Source organism: Diabrotica virgifera, chromosome 10 (genome assembly GCF_917563875.1).
Source record: "Diabrotica virgifera virgifera chromosome 10, PGI_DIABVI_V3a".
Classification (NCBI taxonomy): Eukaryota; Metazoa; Arthropoda; class Insecta; order Coleoptera; family Chrysomelidae; genus Diabrotica; species Diabrotica virgifera.
Window position 1 is genome coordinate 113,307,136 of NC_065452.1, and position 22,334 is coordinate 113,329,469.

The 22,334-nt window shown below is 36.8% G+C and overlaps 1 protein-coding gene across 2 annotated transcripts in view; it reads left to right on the plus strand.

Annotated features, from left to right (window-relative positions):
• Positions 1-10,063, plus strand: part of LOC114333286 (tolloid-like protein 1) — a 167,261-nt gene extending 157,198 nt beyond the window's left edge. The window contains exons 10-11 of one of the 2 annotated variants that reach the window (XR_007701176.1): positions 478-3,893; positions 4,127-10,063. Coding sequence is in view for 1 of the 2 variants with exons in the window: in XM_050663594.1 (XP_050519551.1) it covers positions 478-609 (132 nt within the window). In the remaining variant the exon portion in view is untranslated. Of the gene's footprint in view, positions 1-477 lie in introns of both variants that reach the window. The other variant, XM_050663594.1, reaches the window with a different exon arrangement.
• Positions 10,064-22,334: the final 12,271 nt, after the last annotated feature.

A 22,334-nucleotide genomic window follows, 5' to 3' on the forward strand; every position in this document is an offset into this window, starting at 1 on the left:
CTTCTTCAACACGTCAAAGTTGAAGCTCCGTGATAACACGGATCTTGCTATAAGAAGGCTCAAGAGGAAGAAACTTTAAGTTAGTTAAGTGAAAATCAGAGTAAAGCGCAAGTTATGGTACAGGTTATTATGTGTGCAATAAATTAACAGAACCTAAGGGATACTAGTAAGTTTGTCCTTAGTCGCAAACTTTAAATAATAATTTAGGCTAGAAAAAAGTTGATCATATCGTTTGATCAGATTATAATATTCTTAAGAATCTTATTGGTGTTTGTTAAAATAAATACTAGCAGTCTGTTCATAGCGAATATTTTGAGCCTCCTGTTACATATTTTTCAGATATCTAGGACCGGGCCTATTGTATTCTATTGCGTATAACGATGTATGGTATAAGAAAAAAACGGATGGTACATCTGTCTTAATAAGAACTAACATTATAACCCATCCTGTTATTTATGCTGATTTATTTTATTTCAGAAACCATTTGACATCATATCTACGCACGAAGCCTTGTTAGTTAGGTTCAAAACTGACGACACACTCGTGAGTAAAGGGTTTAGTCTCGTATATGAAGCTGTTGAAACATCTACCAGTGAAGAAGAAATATAAACAATATTTATAGAACTAATATTGTACGAGGTGGAAGCTTTCAGAAGAGAGACATATATTTGGTGCAGAATCTCATGAAATGTGAAACTATTAGAACAATAATTGGTATTTCAGCTTTTCGTCAAATCCTTAACAATATCAGTTTCATGAGATTATGCACTCCCAAAATTTGTATGTGAAACCTTGTATATTTTTATAGACTTATTTAAAAAATTTAAACACACTCTATCTAAATTTATGTATTTGACTAAATCTGAAACGAATTACTTGATTGACCATCTCCACTGGAATTCCTGATTCGACCTCTATTTGAGCAGACGCCAGAATGGTGTATTTTTTCCTAGCTCTCCGTCTACACGTTCTAATTGTTCCGCCGTGTTCAATATCATTTTAAACCAACGATACCATACGTTTAGTTTTCGATTAGAGATAGGCGACTGAAGGAAGCGTTAAAATCGGCAACATTGCTTATGAGATTGAGTTGCATTGCCACTGTAGAATCGATGAATGACTGAATAAATCGACACGACTCACGTGTGGAAAGCGGGGAAGCAGTGTTGCCATGTATTAGGTGTACTCCTACATCTAATTTAAAAGTAAACGCACGGTATAGTTATTGCATTTACTGCAGCAAAGACAAAAAATGTAGCAATATCTTATAATGTTTTGTTAGATGTGTATTTGAGATGTTTGTTAGTATTTACCGTATGATGTGAACGTAAAGATAAAAAAATTATATTTTGCTCAAAATAAGTGTTCCAAATCATTAAGATAGTTTGCTAAATAGTAAGTAGCAATTACAGACGTGTTGATCATGTTGAGTTTTGTCAATATATAATCTTAGACACTAATATGGTTACTAAAATACATACAAATGCTACACAGATATATTTTATAATTACCTTTTCATTATTTATCTAAAAAGTAGTAGGTATATAATTTAAGAAATTTCAAAAATTTCAAATTTGTTATTGGATCTGGCCTTTAACTTCCATGCTTAAATTCCGTACAAGAGAACAGGCTAAATGTGACACTTTAGCACCTTGTACCTCAGATTGAAATCCAACTTAGGTTTCAAGCAGCATTTTTTGGCTTGTTCTACTCTGATCTTTATTTTAGCCTCAGGGTCCCAACTATCGTTTAGGAGACAACCAAAGTACCTTAACTGTATTAATTGTCCGATATTTTCTCTTTTCCAGCTACATATATATTTGAGTATGGGTAATTATCTCTATCTAAAATCATTGTTTTTGTTTCCTTGATATCTATTTTCAAACCCAAAGCTTCACTTGCAAAAGTTAGATCATTTAAAAGACGTTGAACCTCTTAGATGTTATCTGCCACTACCGTTGTGTCATCAGCATACCTAATGTTGTTAATAAACTTGTCGTTTACTTTCACACGCTTAGCAGTCTTCCACTGCTTCTGCGAATGCTTTTTCTACTTATATACATATATGTTGTAAGTTACCTAACGTTGGACAGAGTATGCAACCTTGCTTTACTCCCTTCTTTATTGAAAAATCTTCCATTTCGTTGAAATTTTGAAGACGTACTGTCACCGGCGCCCATATAAAAATTTTCAGGGGGGGGGCAGACGTAAAAGTGTTGCACATTATATTTTGTATACTTTGGATAACCATATATAGTTTAAAACACCCGAAAAGCTAGGGGAGGCACGCCCTCCCCTAACCATGGGTATGTGCGCCCATGCGTACTGTTGCTGTGTGGTTTCAATTGAGACTGGCGATAAATCTTATATCCTTGGTATCCAAATCCCAACTCTTGTAGATATTTTATCGTTAGTTCGTGTTTTACGTTATCGAATGCTTTCTCATAATCTATAAAACAGAGAAAAATATCCTTTCTTTGATCTAAACAATTCTGTATTAATGTTTGCATATTAAAGATTGTCTGTCTCGTGTCTCGTGCCAAGTCTATTTTGAAATCAAATTGAATCCAGCCACTGACCTCTTCACATTTATTAAATAATGTAACTAATATTCGCAAGAAAAGTTTTAAAATACGCTCATTATGCTTATTAGCCGGTGTTTTTTAAAGAATTATGCACGTGGTGTTTTGGGCAGGCTGATAGAAGTAGAGCTAAACCAATATTTTGGAATCTGGCACGTGTCGTAGATACCGTTAAAGAACTTCACAATAATGTCTAGATTTTCTTTATCAAGTAACTTGACTATTTCTGGGGCTTTGCTACGTTTTAATAGTTTGATAACATGTACGTCCTCAACTTTCAAAATATTTTGGCCATTCAAATAGTTTCTCAATTGTGGTTGTTCTGTGAACGTTGACCAAATTAGCTGTGTACATTTTCATCATTATCAATGGTGCTACAGCCCTATGAAAGAGCCGCGACCTTCCCAAGTCTATTACACCAGTCAGTTCTATCCATTGCCCACTGTTGCCAGTTTGCTGCGTCTATTTTTCTACCATCCTCATCTACACCATCCTTCCATCTGAGTTTTGGCCTACCCCTATTTTTACTTTCCACAGGTTGTGACATAAGGATTCTTCTAGGAGGATTGTTGTGCTGTGATCGTGCTAGATGTCCTGCACATCTTAGTCTTCCTATTTTTATAAGAGATACTACATCTCTACTACTAAATATATGTTTATACACACACCCAAACTTATATGGAATCATCTGATAATTCTTACTATTTCGTGCGAATTCAAAAAAACAAACACAAAAAGTCAAACAATATTTATTTTAAAGCAATTTAATAACAAATACATTACAATTAAATAAAACAATAAAGTATTTAACAAACAAATTGAAAGTAGTTGTTTTAAAGTCAATAGCATACAAAATTTCAATGTAAAACGAATAATGTTTAAATTGTATTTATTTTTTTTTGTATTTTGTGGTAGTCAGTGTTATCACATCTAGTCCTTATGCAAGCTTTAGTTTGCGTGGGCACGCTCCTAATCAAATTATCAACATTTTGTTGTGGTAGGTTGCTCCATCCTTTAAGAGCAGCTTGTACTAGCCGTGCGGTGTTTTGTGGATTATCCCGGCGAGCTCTAATTTTTGTTTTAATCATACCCCACAAATACTCTATAGGATTAAGCTCGGGTGAGCAAGCAGGCCACTCCAAACAAGGGATATCTTCTGCTTCAATGAGGCCTGTAGTCACTCTAATGGTATGTAGAGGTCCATTATCATGAAATTAAATTAAATTTTCTCCTGTTGCACCTCTCCAGAGCCTGACTACAGGTTATCAACATACCTGTGAGCAGTTAAAGTTGATTGGATGAAAATTAAAGGTCCACGAGGAAAAATTTCCTGTAGTTGGCTGTATACCATTACAAAAACATAAAATCCTTTATAAAAGGTATATTTGTTAAAATCCCTATACAGGGCTACATCAAAGACATAACTAGTTTTCAATCGGTTGACCGATTGAAACCGATCGGTCAACCGATTGAAAACTAGTTCTGTCTTTGATGTAGCCCTGTATAGGGATTTTAACAAATATACCTTTTATAAAAAATTAAAGGAGTTTTTTTACGGATCACAATTCCTCTCCAGAACATTACACTTCTCCTTGTATATTTGTAAACAGATCTGACAGTTTTCGTTCTTACTTGTCTTCCTCGACCTCTAAGTACACGATTTCATGGGTCATCTGATTTTACACAAATCCTGACTTGTTCCAGTTTTGGTGGTGAAGACACCAATTTAGGTGATCAATCTTCTGTTGCCTGGATAATTCCAGAACCCATAACTGTCTTCTGCTGTATACTTCTTGATACGAACTCTTCTTCTTATCGTTTTAACTGAAACAGTTACACCTGTAGCTTCCAAAAGCTGCCTTTGGAGCTGCAGGTGAGAAATGGTTGGGTGTCTTCCAGCTGATTGGACAATTAAACTATCTTGCAGAGCCGTTATTACTTTTGGAGACTTTCCCTTACTTTATTTTTGAGTTTTCCTAGTTCCTGTTACCTTGCATAGGTTTTGGACAGAACGCCCTGTATTACGCCTCGCTCTACAATTTATGTCCCTCTGAGAACATTACTATCTCCACAAGACCAATAATCTTTCCTCGTTGTAAGTTCTATAACCCCATATCAGGCATCTTTTCGTTTTTGGGCGCAAAAGTTAGTTTATTTATTTTCGTTCAATTTGAAACTCAAGCAAATAATACCGTACCGAGCTGTACTATCTGATTGTCTTATATATTTGTTTATTTTCAATTAAAACCTTTATTCTTCGCAACAATAAGTTTTTTCAAAATAAATAAATATTATTTTGAAATACATGGTGATTCCATATAAGTTTGGGTGTGTGTATCTGTGGTATATCTTGTAGTTGTACCTTCTCCTCCAAACACCATTTGCACAGATACCACCGAATATTCCTCATATTCCTCTCAGAATCCTTCTTTAAAATATAAGCAGATTTTTTCTCCAATCCATATGTTAACACTGGTTATTTAAGGGTTTTGTATATATGGTTATTTTTGTTTTTTGGCTTAAGTTTCTTCTCATATGTCTACTCAGTCCAAAATAGAATTTGTTTGCTAGGATTATCCTTCGCTTGATTTCTTCCGTCATAACGTTCTCCTTGGTGATCAGGGAGCCTAAGTATGTGAATTTGTCCACCAATTCAAAGGTAAAGCTATCAACCGTTAATTGGTGACCGATGTTTCTGGCTCTATTTACTTTCAGACCCATATTTTTTCAGGCATTTGAGAAGATGCCCATTGTGCGGACAACTAGGTCCACATCATCTGCATATACCAAAACTTAGGATGATTTATTAAAAATATTTCCTCTGTTGTCTATTTGGGCATCTTTGACCGCCTTTTCCAGAGCTATGTTGAAAAAGAGACACGCCAGCGCATCTCCCTGTCGCAGCCCAACTAAACATGCTTTTCAAACGCCTGTGATTGTTCGCCCCGTATTTCGACTTTGCAAACAACTTTACGCATTATAGCCGTAACCAATCTTATTAGTTTATCGGGGATGTGGAATTCATCCATGGCTTCATACTTTCAATTTATTTCTTAGGACACTATCATAGGCCGATTTAAAATCTACGACAAGATTGTATGTGTCGATATTGAATTCATTGGTTTTTTCCAGTATTTGCCTTACCACAAAGATCTGGTCTGTTGTTGATCGACAGGCCTAAAACCACTTTGGTATTCGCCAAGAATCTCCTCTGAATATGCACTTGAGCGATCATATAAGATACTCGAAAATATTTTGTTAGCTGTATTAAGGAGGGTTATTCCCCTATAGTTTCTACATTCCAATTGATAACCCTTTTTGTGTAGCAGGCAATACACCACTCTGCCGGGATTTGCTCCTCAGTCCAGGCTCTCAAGTATTATTTTATATATTTGATCAGCCAGAGTAGCACCTCCATATTTAATAATAAGTTCCTCGGGTATACCGTCACTTCCTGGAGATTTATTATTTTTTAGGTGTTTTATTGCATCCCGTATAAGGTTGTATCAACCTTTGAACATGGGTCTATTACGAGTATTTTGATATCCAATTGCGCAATTTAGAGAAATGTACCTACTTACTACTTTTTAGGATATAAATGAAACTTCTCATCTCTACTTATGTGAATTTGAAACTATTTCCTTTCTAGTTATTCCTTGTATAGAAAGTTTAAGTATTACTTAAATTTCAAATATTTGACCTTTATTTATGTATGTATATTCGTACAATTATTGGAATTAAGGCATTTCTTTTATAAAAGAATCAAAATTTAGATCTTACTAAAATAAAGATTAGTTTGATGCAGTTATCAAAATGTGTCGATATTCAACCGGAATATTATTCTTGCTTATTTATATTAAGTGCGTTCGCAGAGCCCTGGCAACTTAGCCATGACAACTCCTAACCTCACCTAATATAAATAATACCGTTAATAGATTTACAAGGTATATTTATCTATTAACGGTATTATTTATATTATTTTAAGTGCGCATATTAGTATTCTAAGTGCGCATTCGATTTTCTGACAATTTATCACTGACTAGTTGCCGACAGTCTCTGCGAACTCAAATAATATTATATATCTATTCAACTTGAAGAAAACACGAAAAATATTGAAACAACAGTTGTTATAAGACTGGGTGCAAATTGAAACCTAACTTAATGAAGTAATGAGCTCACAATGTTGTATTAAAAGACAAAAATTAATATATCAGTGAATGTACGTAGTATAAAGGGTCCCCGCATACTGCAGACTTTTTATCGGCCGATAGTTTAGTCGGGTTGAGCTGTTAAGCAGGCCGCGCACCGAATCGGCATAAAGCGATCGGCTCGGCTAAGAGCAATCGGCAGATTTTGCTATACATGGAAATAAATGAGCCGCCGCGCACCGCTTACGAACGTTCGACTCGGAACGGTCAGATCGCTTCGGCTTCGGCGGAAAATGATAGCAGAGGCAAAACCCGCCGAATGATCCGATGCTGTTGGCGCCGTTGTGTATGTTTTTAGTAGTATTTTATGCATTGCAAGGAACACGTGTATAATTTTTAAGAAACGCACTATGGCTGACGAACTTCTGATAGAAAGTGTGCGGGAATATGTAATATTATATGATCCCCAAAATAGATATTATCATGACACCAATAGAAGAAAACGCTTGGGGTGAGATAGCGAAAAAAACAGGACTCTCCGGTAAATAATAAATATTTATTTCAGCACATATTTATCCTAATATTATTTTAAATTTAAAATATATTTCCTTAATTTTAATATTATGCTTAGGGAAAATCCATAAACTGCGTCGGTGTCGTAAAAATTTTGTAGTTTTTTATAAACTCCCTCCCTTCCGTCCTAAGTGTTTTTTTTTAATTTCATGTTATTTCTGGATTTTTTAATTTTAAAGTTAGCTCTCAAACTTTAATTACGAAGGTATTCAAATCAGTATTATTATGTAACTCATTAATATCCGCGTCATTTCTTTCTTAATTCACTGCACAACTATTTAACTCTATTTGGACAAAAGACAACACTTTTATTATCGGAATTCCTATGCTTTATTAACTACATCATATAAATTTTGATACTTATGTTGTTTTGATTTCAACGCCATTTCTTTCATAAGAATAAATACAATGTACTAACTAAATACAATATTTTATTTCTATTCATTCTTTTAACAATTTGTTTCACACAGAATATTCAGTAAATAAATGGACAGCAGTTTAATATTTATTGATGCCAGCCGTTTTTCTTTATGTAGAACCGTTTGTTTAAACTCAGGAACAATGTTTTATTGTTTGGTATTCGGTACAAAAGTGCTATATGGTAACATTATGACTGTGACTGATAAAAAGGAAATGTGAAACGCAATGAAAAGTATGCGATAAAAGTAATAGAAATTCTTTTTTATTCTAAAATAGGGTATAATTATATTCGTGAACCTTTTTAAATTAAATTAAATTTAAATATACCAAACAATACCACAAATAATAAAAATATACGACGTACACCGTCGTAATAGTCCCCTCCCCCTTTTTCCAGTTTATGGATGTTCCCTTAGTACTAGATACATAATATATTTATCTATTAATACTTCCAAATTGAATAATTGAAAATGCGCCAATATTATTGTACTTATACAGTGCGCTGGAATAAGTGTTATTTATTTATAATATGAACATTTAGCACATAAGCAAAACGCTCGGACAGGTCGATTTTTAAAATGATCATAGTATATTATAGCATCAATGTTTTGAACTTTACTCTATTCTTCTTCAGATGACAGTCATAGTCATAACTTTGATTTTTTTAAATAGGAAAGTACATCATGTGACACCTCATTTAATAGCTTTTGAAATACTGATTACAAAAATGTATAATTATATATTTGAAATTAAAAATCATACTAAATTTTCTCTTCGTTCTCATCTCTGTAACTTATTAAAATAAATGCGAAACTGCCGATGCCGAGGTGACCGAGTCAGTGCGCGGGTACAGTCCGCCGATCGTAGCGTTCCGAGCCGATCGCTCTATGCCGATTCGATGCGTGTGAACCTTTAGTGTGCATACCGAGCAAACTAAACAGTCTGGTTGGTGAAGAGAGCGCACACTAGCAACAGCCGACCGACTATTCTCGGACGATTTAGTACTAACGTTGTTCTTATTTGACTATTGAAGTGCAGTATGCAGTATCGCACATTGCAAAAATTATTCAGAAATGTTATTATCGGTCTCATAAAATGGAAGAGGAAAACCAAGAAGAGATTCCGAGAGTATTGAGTGCATCCAATTCACAGTGGAAGAAATAAAAACGACGGTCAAAAGTAACAGATGTGATCCAGAAGATTGCCATGTTAAAATGGAACTGGCAGGACAAATAAGAAGGACAAGCAAACTAAGTAGAGACAGACCTCAAACAAGATGGACTGATGACATCAAGTGAATGGCTTGTCACGAATGGATGCAAAAAACAACAAACAGAAATGTATTAATATGTGAATGTATCACATTCGCCTTGCTCTTCCTGTTTTATTGATTGTGGTAAAGAGGCTAGCCTGTGAGTTTCGTAAGATCTGTACTGGTTGGCGATCCTCGAATTCTTTTCCATGGACCATACCTTTGAATCAGACTTGTGCTCCGAAAAGTGCCTCTCTGATACCCACTGCATTAATGAATCCGAACTGTTGTCCGATATTTGTTCCTTGCACTTCTTATAAATTCTTCCATGGATGACTCTAAGAAACAGTTTCAACATATGCCTCATTAGGCTGATCAATCCCATATAAATACAATATTTACTTCAACATAAAACAAGAAAAAGTTTTCAGAACCTCTTTAAAATTTCCATGATTTATCAAACATCGAAAGGCGAAGTAGAGTTCAACAAAAATCTCTAAAATAAAAAATGGTGGCTAAAACCGTCCGGAATCATCTGCAAATTTTCATCTTTCCAACATTTCTGACGACGGAACATAAGCATACTAAAATATTCAGATATACTAATACCAGATATCTAAGAGACTCATTAATATTCAGCTCACCGGAATGCTATTCTTCGAGGAGTGAAATTTCATAAACAAGGGATCATTTCATAAAACAGATTATTTCAAAATCCCTTGCTTATGGAATTCCACACCTCGAAAAATATCACCCCGTTGATCTGATTATTAATCAGTATCTTAGATAGCTGGTACTACTATACATCCAATGCAGTTTTGGAATGCATGCCACATATGGAACGTTTAAGTCTGATGCATTACAGAACCGATATCTGACTAATGAACTGATATGTTGGAAATACTATCTTTTATTTAAAAATGCTTTATTTCTAAACTCGACCTAACAATAAGAATATTAAAATGCAATAAATTAGTGAGTAATAATTAAATTAAGTATTTATAAAAAGCGTACTTAGAGCGAACAATTAAATATGTCAAGTTGATTTATAAATAAAAATTCTCTAATAAGTGGGTACATCAAATTTATTATTTTTTTTATTATTCTGCATTGAATATCAGAGAATGATCTATTACTTGCTCTCTCGACCAATTGTATGTCCTTATTTCCGCATATTTCCTTATTTTCTCTTCCTATTCGTGTATAGTCGTGCTTCCTTTTAATACAAAACATTGCTATATGTGTGGCAGAAACACGACCAACTCCCAATGTTCCTCCTGACTCTGGATCATGAGGACGTCGAAAGGGCAAAGCGGATTTCCAATTTGTGCCACATGAAGGTCGTGGTAGGGGACCTACGCAAAGCAACAGGACCAACGCAGTGTTTCAACTACCAAGGCTACCACGATGCCCAGAACGCGTGCCACAAGGACCCTAAGTGCGTGAAATGCGGCGAAGATCACCCCACAAAGCTGTGTAAACGAGCTAGAGAAGTAAAGGCAACATGTGCTAACTGCAATGGAAGCCACCCAGCAAATTACAGAGGATGCCCTAGGTGCCCAACTTGGGGAATACCACCACCACAGAGGCCACAACAACAGATGACCAGACGACAACAGGCAGCCGGGGTATCCTACGCCCAAACCCCGCAAGCAAACAAGCAACAAACGCAAAACACCACAGCGATCCCCCAAGATGAAGACTACCTAGTCAGAATGGTAACCAACATAGTGACTAAGGTAGTCCAAGAAGTTATCCAGAAGGTACCAGGCAGACGCAGAACTAATGCAAGCAGACAGGGGATACTTGAGGATAGGCTCCTGGAATCCGGGCGGCATATCAACAAACCAGAACATCATGGATGAACTCGCCAACAGATACGAGATGGACATCGTAGCAATACAGGAAACTAAGCTTACCAACAACTATAACCTAAAGTTTCCTGGGTACGATGTATATAGGGTGAGGCACATAACTGGCCTATTAGAAATATTTAGAGAACTAAAGGCAACAGAATCATGAAAATTGAAATGAGGGGGTTTTGAAGAGTGATCTATTTAATGAAAATATTTTCATCAATTTGCCACTTCCGGTTATACCGGAAGTTGCTTGAAACTTCGTTTTTTAAATGGGACACCCTGTATATTTTTACATTTTTAGATTCTACTTGATGTATTCTTTCTTAAATATGCGGATTTGTAATGTTATACAGGGTAGTTTAAAAGCTAATTACGTTTTTTTTATTAATTTCGTAGCAACTTTCACACCCTGTAGAATTGTAGTAGTTGGATATCAAAAACTCTATTTATGTTAAAATGATTTTTAATATAGTCTAATATTATTAAAAATTATTAGTATAGCTAAATGTTCAATTTTAGTATACAGGGTTGGTCGAAACTCGGAATGAGGATTTTCTGAATTTTCTTAAATGGAACACCCTGTATTTTAGTATTGCAATGAAAAGACATTTTATGGTACTTTTTTATTTCTTAAGCATTCCCTATACCTAAATGCTTTAGTTTGTGCTTAATTGTTAATCGCGCCAAAAATGTTAACTACGTAGGTATTTTGATAGCTCAACCATTATTGGCAATTTTAAAGATCAGTCTGTATTTATTTCCAAAAAATTATTTGTGATTGAATATTTTCACGGCCAACCTAATAAAATTTCACGTATTGAAACTTCACGTTGATGTTTGGCTTGAATCACCAATAACTCACAAATTAAAGCAGTTAGGTATAGGGAATGCTTAAGAAATAAAAAAGTAGCATAAAATATCATTTCATTACAATAATAAAATATAGGGTGTTCCATTTAAGAAAACTCAGAAAATACTCTTTCCGAGTTTCGACCAACCCTGTATAGTACAATTCAACATTTGGCTATACTAACAATTTTTAACAATAGTAGACTATATTAAAAATCATTTGAACATAAATAGAGTTTTTGATGTCAAACTACTACAATTCTACAGGGTGTGAATGTTGCTAGGAAATTAAGAAAAAAAACGTAATTATCTTTTAAACTACCCTGTATAACATTACAAAACCTCATATTTTAAGCAAGCAGACATCCAGGAGAATCCAAAAATGTAAAAATATACAGGATGTTCCATTTAAAAAAACGAAGTTATAAGCCACTTCCGGTATAACCGGAAGTAGCAAATCGATGAAAATATTTTCATTAAAGAGATCACTCCTCAAAACCCCTTCATTCCAATTTTCATGATCCTGTTTCCTTTAGTTCTCGAGATATTTCTAATAGGACTCTTATCTGCCTCACCCTGTATAGGAACGACCTCACAAGAAGATTAGGAGGAACTGCCATCCTAGTCAAGAAGGGAATTAAACACACAAGATGCACGACTCCACCACTGGTAAACATGGAGGCAACAACAATAGAAGTGAAAATGAGGCAAGGCGCAGTCAGAATAACATCAGCCTACGTAAGACCGCAAGACCTATTAATGGACGATGACCTAGATGCGTTCCTAAGCATCGCCGAAACATCGATAATAATAGGAGACCTAAATGCGAGATCCCCCAACTGAAACGATAGAGCTACGAACAGAAACGGACGACTACTAAATAGCTACATAGAAAATACCGAATACACAGTGGTAATGGGCCCAGAAGAACCAACACATTTCCCAGGAAATTGACTTCCCACCCACATTGACATTGTTGTGGCTAAAAACCTAGGACTACAAGCAGAACTAATCACCCTAAACGAAGGAACAACAGACCACAACCCCATTCTACTAGAACTAGGAACATGGGAAGAAACAAACCCGCCGAAAAGAATAAAAAAGAAAATAAAGTGGACAAATTATAAAAGATTAGTGAGTGAAGGAATAAATATAGTGCCAGTTATAAATAACCCACAACAAATAGAAGAAAAGTCCTAGTGCTAGAAAACATTATCCAAGAAGCAATTAGAAACAGCACAACAGAAGAAGAAATCTAGATCCACACGGGAAGATTCAAAGACATACCCCAAGATTTACAAGACCTCATAAGGGAAAAAACAGAGCGAAGCAAATAGCCAGAAGAACAAGAAACCGAGTAGACAAAATCTGGGCAAACATATTAAACAGAGAGGTCAAAACGGCTCTTCGACAACACCGCAGCAAAAAATGGGACAAATACGTACAAGAGATGGAAGAACTAGACTCAAACATGAAAAATGTTTGGAAGCTCCAGAAAATGATAAGGAGCGACAGAAAACCCATCCCCCATTACATGGAGAAAACGGGATGGTATATACCATGAAAGAAAAAGCAGAGGTGATGAGGTCCACACTCGAAAGAGAATGCAGGCTAAAATACCACCCAGACGAGGACGTAGACTTCATGGAAGAAGTCGAAGAGCAAGAAGAAAGACCAGAGGATCCAGAAGACATCATCCCCCAACATCACCGGAAGAAATAAATGAACATATAAAAACAGTTCACCGAGGAAAGCGTCTGGTCTAGACGAAATAACAAATAGAGCCCTAAAATACTTGCCCATAAGAGCTATAGTGTACTTTACAAACATAGTGAACGCGATACTAAGATATAAAATATTCCCAAACAGATGGAAAGAGGCCCATGTCATTATGATTCCAAAACCTGGCAAGAACCACACGTTTCCGCAGAACTACAGGCCAATCAGCTTACTTCCAACGATTAGCAAGATAGTGGAAATAATTATTCTCAGCAGACTACAAGCGGAAACAAACAGACTAGAGATAATCCCTGAAGCTCAATTCGGATGCAGAGCAGAGCACTCCAGCGAGCTACAAGTACTCAGACTAACTGAGTACATAGCAGCTGGATTCAACGACAAGCAGTAAACTGGAACAGCATTCCTAGACGTAAGCAAAGCTTTCGACAGAGTATGGCATAAGAGGCTCATACATAAAATGCGAGGTTATGGGTACAGCGGGGCGATGACGAGGCTGATCTCTTCGTACTTGGGCGGCCGGAGTTTCAGGGTTCGGATAGGACAAGTCCTATCCGAGCTCGGAAGCACGGAGGCTGGAGTACCACAGGGAGCAGTTCTGTCACCTCTGCTGCACTCAATATACACCGCAGACGTACCTAGAACATCAGGTACCCTTATGAGTCTCTACGCCGACGACACAGCGAGAGCGGCCAAACATAGAAACGTAGATATAGCAGTGACCAACCTGCAAACAGCGTTAGAAGAGATCGAGGAATAGAGTATAAAGTGGAAGATAGCCATCAACTTCGAAAAGACACAAGAGGTACTATACAAGAAAAGAAGACAACAGTCAGAAGAACAATTGACGGTGCAGAACAACCCCATCGAGTGGAAAAATGAAGCCAAATACCTGGCAGTCATCATGGATAAAGGATTAACTTTCCAAAAATACGTAGAAGCCACAGTCCAGAAGGTAACATGGCGATAGCAACATTAAGGGGACTCACAGGCAGAAAAAGTAAATTAAGACTAAAAACGAGGTTAAGATTAATAAACAGCATAATATTACCGGTATTAACATACGCATCTCTCGCATGGGGACAAGTATGCAAAACTCACAAAAAGAAGATACAAGCGGTTCACAACAGCAGCCTAAGAGAAGCAGCCATATTCCCGAGGTACATAGCAGAAAGATTCCTGTTCAGAGAGCTGCAACAGGTGAGAGTCACCGAAATGATGACAGACAAGGCAAGGGTCAAATTCGCGGAGCTGGAACACCACCCAAGCCCCATACTGCGAGAGATGCTAAGGTATGACGCATTCCACCGATGGAAGCACAAACATACTAAACAGCAAATAGTGAAATAAAGTAAAGGAAATAAAGTGAGACACAAAGAATAAAGAGAAAGTAAAGTGCTAAAGAAATAAAAAGAAAAAAATAGTAGATAGTTCGTAGCTCGAAACACCAAGTGCCGAAGAAACACGTAACCCAAGCGTAGGTCCAACACCACGATCAGATAAAGTCAGCCCTTAAAAAATAGAAGAAAAAGGCGTAAGCCACCAAAAGAATAAAAAAAATGGCTCAAGCCACCAAAAAAATATAAAAAGCATAAAAACAAAAAAATACTTGAGCACCAAGCCATTGGACTGAGCTCAGTGGGGCTTGGTACAATGACTTGGGGCCCAAGCAAGCAATTTTTAGTTCCGCGGATAAGAAATTAGAAGATAAAGGCATAGAGCGCTTCACGCTGGCCTAGTTTTGAATTCGATTAGGGCACCATATTGGAATCTTATTACCCAGGATTCCATTGTGAAGAGCATTTGGCTACGATAGTTGTGCCACCATCGCGCATCAGCGTGCTATGGAGGGGGAAAGGGATGGCCTGGGGCATTAGAGCGAGGTGGGGTGATCCCTGTTTTTTACTCGGGTCAAAACACCTCGCCCCAATGAATTGTTACACTCGAATGTACTTTTTCGATAGGGTGGACATCTCCCGCAGGTCGGGTTAAATAAAATTGCTTGCTTGCTTGCAGAAACACGACCTGACAGAGAGGACAAAAAGAATGCTAGAAACAACAGAGATGAAGACCCTTCGAAAAATCGATGGTAAAACACTATGAAGTACATATATACGACGCAGATGCAAGGTATGCATTAAGAACAAGTAAGAAACAGAAGAGTAGAATGGAACGATCAAATAAGCTGAATGACAACAAATAGAGTACCTAGTAAAGACGGCACTTCCCCAATAGAAGAAAGTCGATCAGTGATAATACCACGAAAACGATAGAACGACACCTTAACAAAAAATACCTAATGCAATATTACCAAAAGTTAAACAATAGGCGAAGCAATAAAGCACTAAACTCGGCCTTACCTCCGAAAAAAAAACGACAAGAAGGCGGATTTTAATATTTCTTTTGTGAATGCGCCAGGAAACTTTGTGACCCAGAGCCATGATATAATATTAAAAACTGCATACAAAAAATGCATTCTTAAAGTGTATCTCAAACAGACAATAAAAAAATTCAAAACTCGTCAATTATCGGCGGAAATGAGTTCAATTTTGTTACTCGGGGGGTTTTTGAGGTCTCTGAAAACGAATATGACGTCAAAAGTGATCTCCGGAATACCTGGTGCCCAGGGTACCTAGTGTTTACCTCGTCTTGTAGAATTTTTGGCAAAGAATTTATTAAAAAATGTATCAAGAATAATTACTCGGGGGGTTTTTGGGGTCGCTAACGACGCATATGACATCGGAAGTGATCTACGGAGTACCTGGTACCCAAGGTACCTACTGTTTACCTCGTTTTCTAGAGTTATCGGCAAATTCATTAAAAAATTAGTCAAAAATCATTAGTCAAGCGATAAACAGTAGGTACCCTGGGCACCAGGTACTCCGGTACTCCGAGTAATTATTTTTGACTAATTTTTTAATAAATTCTTTGCCGAAACCTCCACAAGACGAGGTAAAAGGTAGGTACCCTGGGCACCAGATACTCCGGAAATCACTTCCGACGTCATATCCGTCGTTAGCGACCCCAAAAGCCCCAAGTAATGATTTTTGACTAATGTTTTAATGAATTTGCCGAAAACACCCCAATACGAGGTAAAGAGTAGGTACCCTGAGCACCAGGTACTCCGGAGATCACTTTCGACGTCATATTCGTTTTCAGCGAAATCAAAGACTACCCGAGTAACAAAATTGAACTCATTTCCGCCGATAATTGACGAGTTCTGAATTTTTTTATTGTCTGTTTGAGATGCACTTTAAACTTTAAGAATGCATTTTTTGTATGCAGTTTTTCAATATTATATCATGGCTCGGGGTCACAAAGTTTCCTGGCGCATTCACGAGTCGAATACAAAAAGAATTATTAAGATCCCTCTTGTCGTTTTTTTTTTTTCGGAGGTTCAGTGCTTTATTGCTTCGACTACAAGAACTTACGAAGCGAGAAAAAGAAGGTATTTTAGAAAAAGTGAATGGTTCTGAATACGCTACACACTGTAAACTATATATGGTTATCCAAAGTATACAAAATATATGTGCAACATCTTCACGTCTGCCCCCCCCCCCCCTGAAAATTTTTATATGGGCGCCCGTGGCTACACATATAGTACCAGTTATTAAAAGTAATGGTCAAGTTCGGATATGCGGAGATAAAATATACTCAAGAAGTATTTAGTAGTAGACGAATAGCGAACGAAATGGGTAGCGGGTAGGAACTCTTTAAATTCTTGAAGATAGTCCTATCAGGGAAAATGAATCAATCCCTGTCCTCCGCAGATTCCGGGGGTTTCCTGACCCAGGAGACTAGTACCTGTTTAAGGTCCCTTGTCCAGGGTTACGGATGAAGTCCACAACGGCAATCACGGCGGAGAAGCGGAGTTTCGGTACGGTACGGATGACGGAAGTGGCAACCCTCGATTTTAGGGTTAATCTAGAATCAAACCAAACCAAACCAAACCTGCAGCGTCTGATCCAGAATAGCCGGCTGCAAACAGCGCCTGGCCCAGAGTGGGCGGCTGATTTAGAAATTCACCAACACGCAAGGCAATCGTGGTGTTTTAATTGCCAAATTTACTCCCGTCATGACGAATTTCAAACGAAACGGTGTTGTCCAGGTGGGTAGATCAGTAATGGCAAATCCCACACCTCATAAAGTCTGCCTCAAGGATTCTGGGGGAGGCAAAAATTCACAAACGACAAGATCCAAAAAACACATATTGATGCATACTTCTACCTTACAATACGACAAGTCTCTTATCAGACGAAAGACTTACAGAGATGGAGAGTGAAATGTGGAATATCACATGGGACATAATAGGAGTCAGCGAAATGAGAAGGAAAGGAGAAAGTCTGAATACCCGAAGCACAGGGCATTTTTCTCGAATATGGGTAATGAAGAAACATCAGAGGGAGGTATTGCATTTTTTAAACATCGAAAGCATAGCGATAAGTTTACATCTTTTAAGGGAATATCGAACAGAGTTGCCTATTTAACATTACAACTCCATAAAAGGTACAGCATTAAGATAATTCAAGTCTATGCACCAACAACCACCCATTCAGATGAAGAAATCGGATAATTCCGATGTGGTAAATATGTGGTGACTTCAATGCGAAAAGAAGAATCAAAACATGTCCAGAAGAAACATCACTTGGAGAATTTGGGCCAAATGGAAGGAATGAAAGAGGAGAGACCTTAATTGATTTTCTCCTTCAGAATAATCTAGTCCAAATGAATAGCTTTTTCTATAAGAAACCGCATAGAAGATGGACCTGGGTAAGCCCAGATAATAAACAAAAAACGAAATTGACTTCAAAATTACAAACAAAAAAGAAATCATCCAAGACGTAACGATCCTAAATGCATTCAACACTGGTAGTGACCATAGAATGGTAAGAGCAGAAGTTAAAATAAACACAAAACAAGAGAGACGCAAATTAGTAAATACGAAACCAATACCAATATGGACTCAACCTAGTGATATTAAAGAATATCAAAACGACATCGAAACCAAACTGAGAAACAACACAGACATAAATCTCAACGAAAAGATAGATGCCCTAAACCTAAACCAACATATTACGCAAACCATTGGACAAGGCATGAGAAAACACTGTCCAAGAAATAATAACGAAGAAAAACTTAGTACTGATACCAAGAATTTATTGAAGAGATATTATTACAGAAATAAATGATCCCGATGGAGAAGAAAAAAGAAAAATAAACAGAGAAGTCAAGAAAGCAATAAGAAAATACTTAAGAAAGTATAATACACTAAAATTCGAACAAACCATAGAAAATAATAAAGGCCTAAAAAGTCTGCGAAGAAAACTAAATAATTAAAAGAGTCAGATCATCAAATTAAAAAACAAAAAAGGGAAAAATAACAAGAAATAGAGTGTAGCTTTTAACAATAGTAGAAGACTTCTATGGATAACTTTATAAGAGCAGACGGATGAACCAAACACAGCTAAAAGATGCAAATAAGCAAAACAATATTAAATCAAGGCTCTGAACTCATGCCAGAAATAACTCTCAGTGAAATTAGACAAGCGATGAATAAAATTAAATCCAATAAATCACCAGGAGACAATGGAATAATGATCGAGGCTGTTAAGAATATAGGTGAAGCTCTAATGAGGAAAATAAAAAATCTATGTTTGACAAAGAAATCCATACCATCTGAATGGAATAGAGCCAAAACAATTCTTCTGTACAAAAAAGGAGAAAAAAATTATCTGTAAAAATTACCGGCCAATCAATCTGTTAAACCATCTTTATAAACTTTTCACGAGAGTAATCACCACAAGATTAGACAAGAAATTAGAATTATATCAAAGTAGAGAACAAGCTGGATTCAGATCAAACTTTGGAACCAACGATCACCTCCAAACAATAAAACAACTCATCGAAAAATCCATAGAATATAACAAGCCCTTAGTTTTACATTTGTAGATTTTCACAAAGCGTTCGATTCAGTAGAACTGGGCAGTGTGATAGAAGCACTAAACGAGAGCCGCATTGATAGCCGATATTCAAGGCTAAGGCTAATATGTAATATACTATATAAAATGCGACAAGCTCGATACAACTACACGCCAACAGCAACCAAATAAAAATTCAAAGAGGAATCCGACAAGGTAATACGTTGTCACCTAAACTTTTCATATCGGCTCTAGAAAAAGCGATCAAAACCGTCGAATGGAGTGACAAAGGAGTAAATGTGGACGGAGAGATGCTACACCACCTAAGGTACGCAGACGATATAGTCTTGATTGCAGACGATTTGGGACAAATATAGAAAATGTTATAAGAAGTCATAAGTGTGCAGCCTGTCATAAAATAGGCTTAAAAATTAATATAACAAAAACAAAATATATGACGAACTTAGTACCAAGTAAACACATTAAAATACAAAATGAACAAATAAGATAGGTCACGAAATTTAGATAGGTAAGGACAATCAAACAAACGAAGTATCCAGAAGAATAATACAAGGATGGGCAGCATACGGAGCTCTCAGGAACGTTTTAAGAGTGACATTCCAGTTATTATGAAGAAAAAAGGTTAACAGGTAAAAAGGTTGAGGAAAACATTATCGTTCACAAAGAAAACCGCACAAAACTATAGGGGCCACTCTACGAGACAGGATTAGAAACGAAGATCTACGAGCTAAGACCAAAGTTATAGACGTCAATGAAAGAAGCTGTAACTTAAAATGGAAATGGGCTGGACACGTTGCCAGAATGAAGGACGGAAGATGGACTCGCAAACTAGTTGAATGGAGACCAAGAACCGATAAACGTAGCAGAGGAAGACCACTAACATGATGGCAAGACAACTTACGAAAGACAACAAAAAACTGGATACAGAAAGCACAAGATAGAACACTTTGGAGACAAACAGGGGAGGCCTATGTCCAGCAGTGGATCGAGAGAGGCTGATGATTAATGATGATGAATACCCATTGCCTACAATTGAAGCGCTATTTTCTACCATGGCTGGTGGAGGTAAGTTTACAAAACTACTTACAACAGGCATACCTACAAATGGAAGTACGTTCAGAAGACATCATCATCATCATCCAGCCCGTTGCGTCCACTGTTGGACATAGGCCTCCCTCATTTTTGTCCATTGTGATCTATTTTGAGCAGTTTGCGTCCAATTTCTCGACATTTTCTTGAGATCGTCAGTCCAACGAGTAGGTGGTCTTCCTCTACTTCTTTTGCCTAATCTCGGCCTCCACTCAACTAATCTCTTTGTCCACCTCCCATCACTGATTCGGGCGACGTGTCCGGCCCAGTTCCATTTCAGGGTGGCAATTCGGGAAATTACATCCGTAACTCCTGTTCTTCGCCTTAAGTCTTCATTTCTAACTCGGTCACGAAGCGATATACTCAGCATTGACCTTTCCATTTTCCTCTGATAGTGTAGGAAACAGAGGTTGAACCTTGCAAAATGGACACAAGTCCGGTTTTATTTTTTTTTTTCGTTATATCTAGGGGTGCTTATTATAAGACTAACTTTTTCTGAAAAAATTTCGCCCCGGAACCCCCCTTTTCACCCCTTTTAAGGGGATAATTTGTGGTTTTTGCGGAACGTAGCCCTTCATGTATCATTTACAAAAAATTTCTTTTATACAAATATGAAGAGGACTATATTTTCTACGATTTATTTCCCGACAGCATATGTCTATCATCCACCGTTTATCGGAGGTGGCGCCCCAAAGTTGACAAGTTTTTAAAAAAGATGTTTTTAAAAAATATATATTTTTCTCTAACTGTAAAGGAAATTAAGAAGAAATCCTGCGGCAATTATTTACAAATAAGTGGCTGATTTTTTGGTATAGGTTTCACTTAAGGGTAATTGCCCTATTTGTAATTACAGGGTGTTACATTTTAAAAAACCCCTTTTTATACCATCTGAACCGCTTCTGCTACAGTAAAAAGACTTTCAGAGATTACCCATGTACTGGTGCTATTTACAAATTTGTATAATGCACCCCCATTTTTTCCACGGAACCACCCCAAATTAAAGAAGAATTAATAAATAAAGTGATTTTCTTGGAATCCTTCACACACAATGCCCTTTATTAACATGCTTCATATATAATTTTGTGCACGTTATTATTACCCATGCATGGACACCAAAAGCGATTTCCTAGTGCAACCCCTGTAGTCAAAAAAAAAATAAATAAAATGGGGGGTTGAATTTTTTTTTTGTTTTTTGCTTTTTGATCCATAGGGGCATATGCTTCATCAATAGTGCTTTTCAAAAATATATATGGTTATTGCAACATTCCTGCGGAAACCACCCCCTATCCTTGAAAATATACTGCAGAAACTACCCCTATCCCTTGGCGAGGATGTTTTTACGATTTTCTCATTACCTATGCATTCTTTTTAAACAAAACTTATACAAGGTTAAAGATCACTATTTACTCCAAAAATTAGGCCCTATTCATTTTTTTCGTATAAGCAACCGTTACGGCACAGTGGCGCCGTAAACCTCATATATGCTTTGGAGGGCTCCAGTTTTTGTTCTTTTCGTTTTATTGATAAAGTACTTATGTAAAATAAAACAACACAGTGTAACCTACAAATTATGACCTATGCATATTTTACAATCTTTGCGCCCTAAAGCCACAGTGGGGGCTCAAAATCAATTTTTGCATATTTTCGCCACCTACACGCATTTTATTGCATTAATGCTACCTTAATAGCACACTATTTACCCTTAAGTGGTCGCTAAGCAGTGGCGGATCCAGGGAGGGGTGATGGGGGTAGTCACCTCCCCCCCTCTCAAACCAAGTGATATTATATTCAAAGATTATAAAAATATTCATTTATTTTTATAGAAATACTTATATTATATTATTATTTTTATAAGAATGGCGTACTTTTTATGCTTTAGCGGCAGT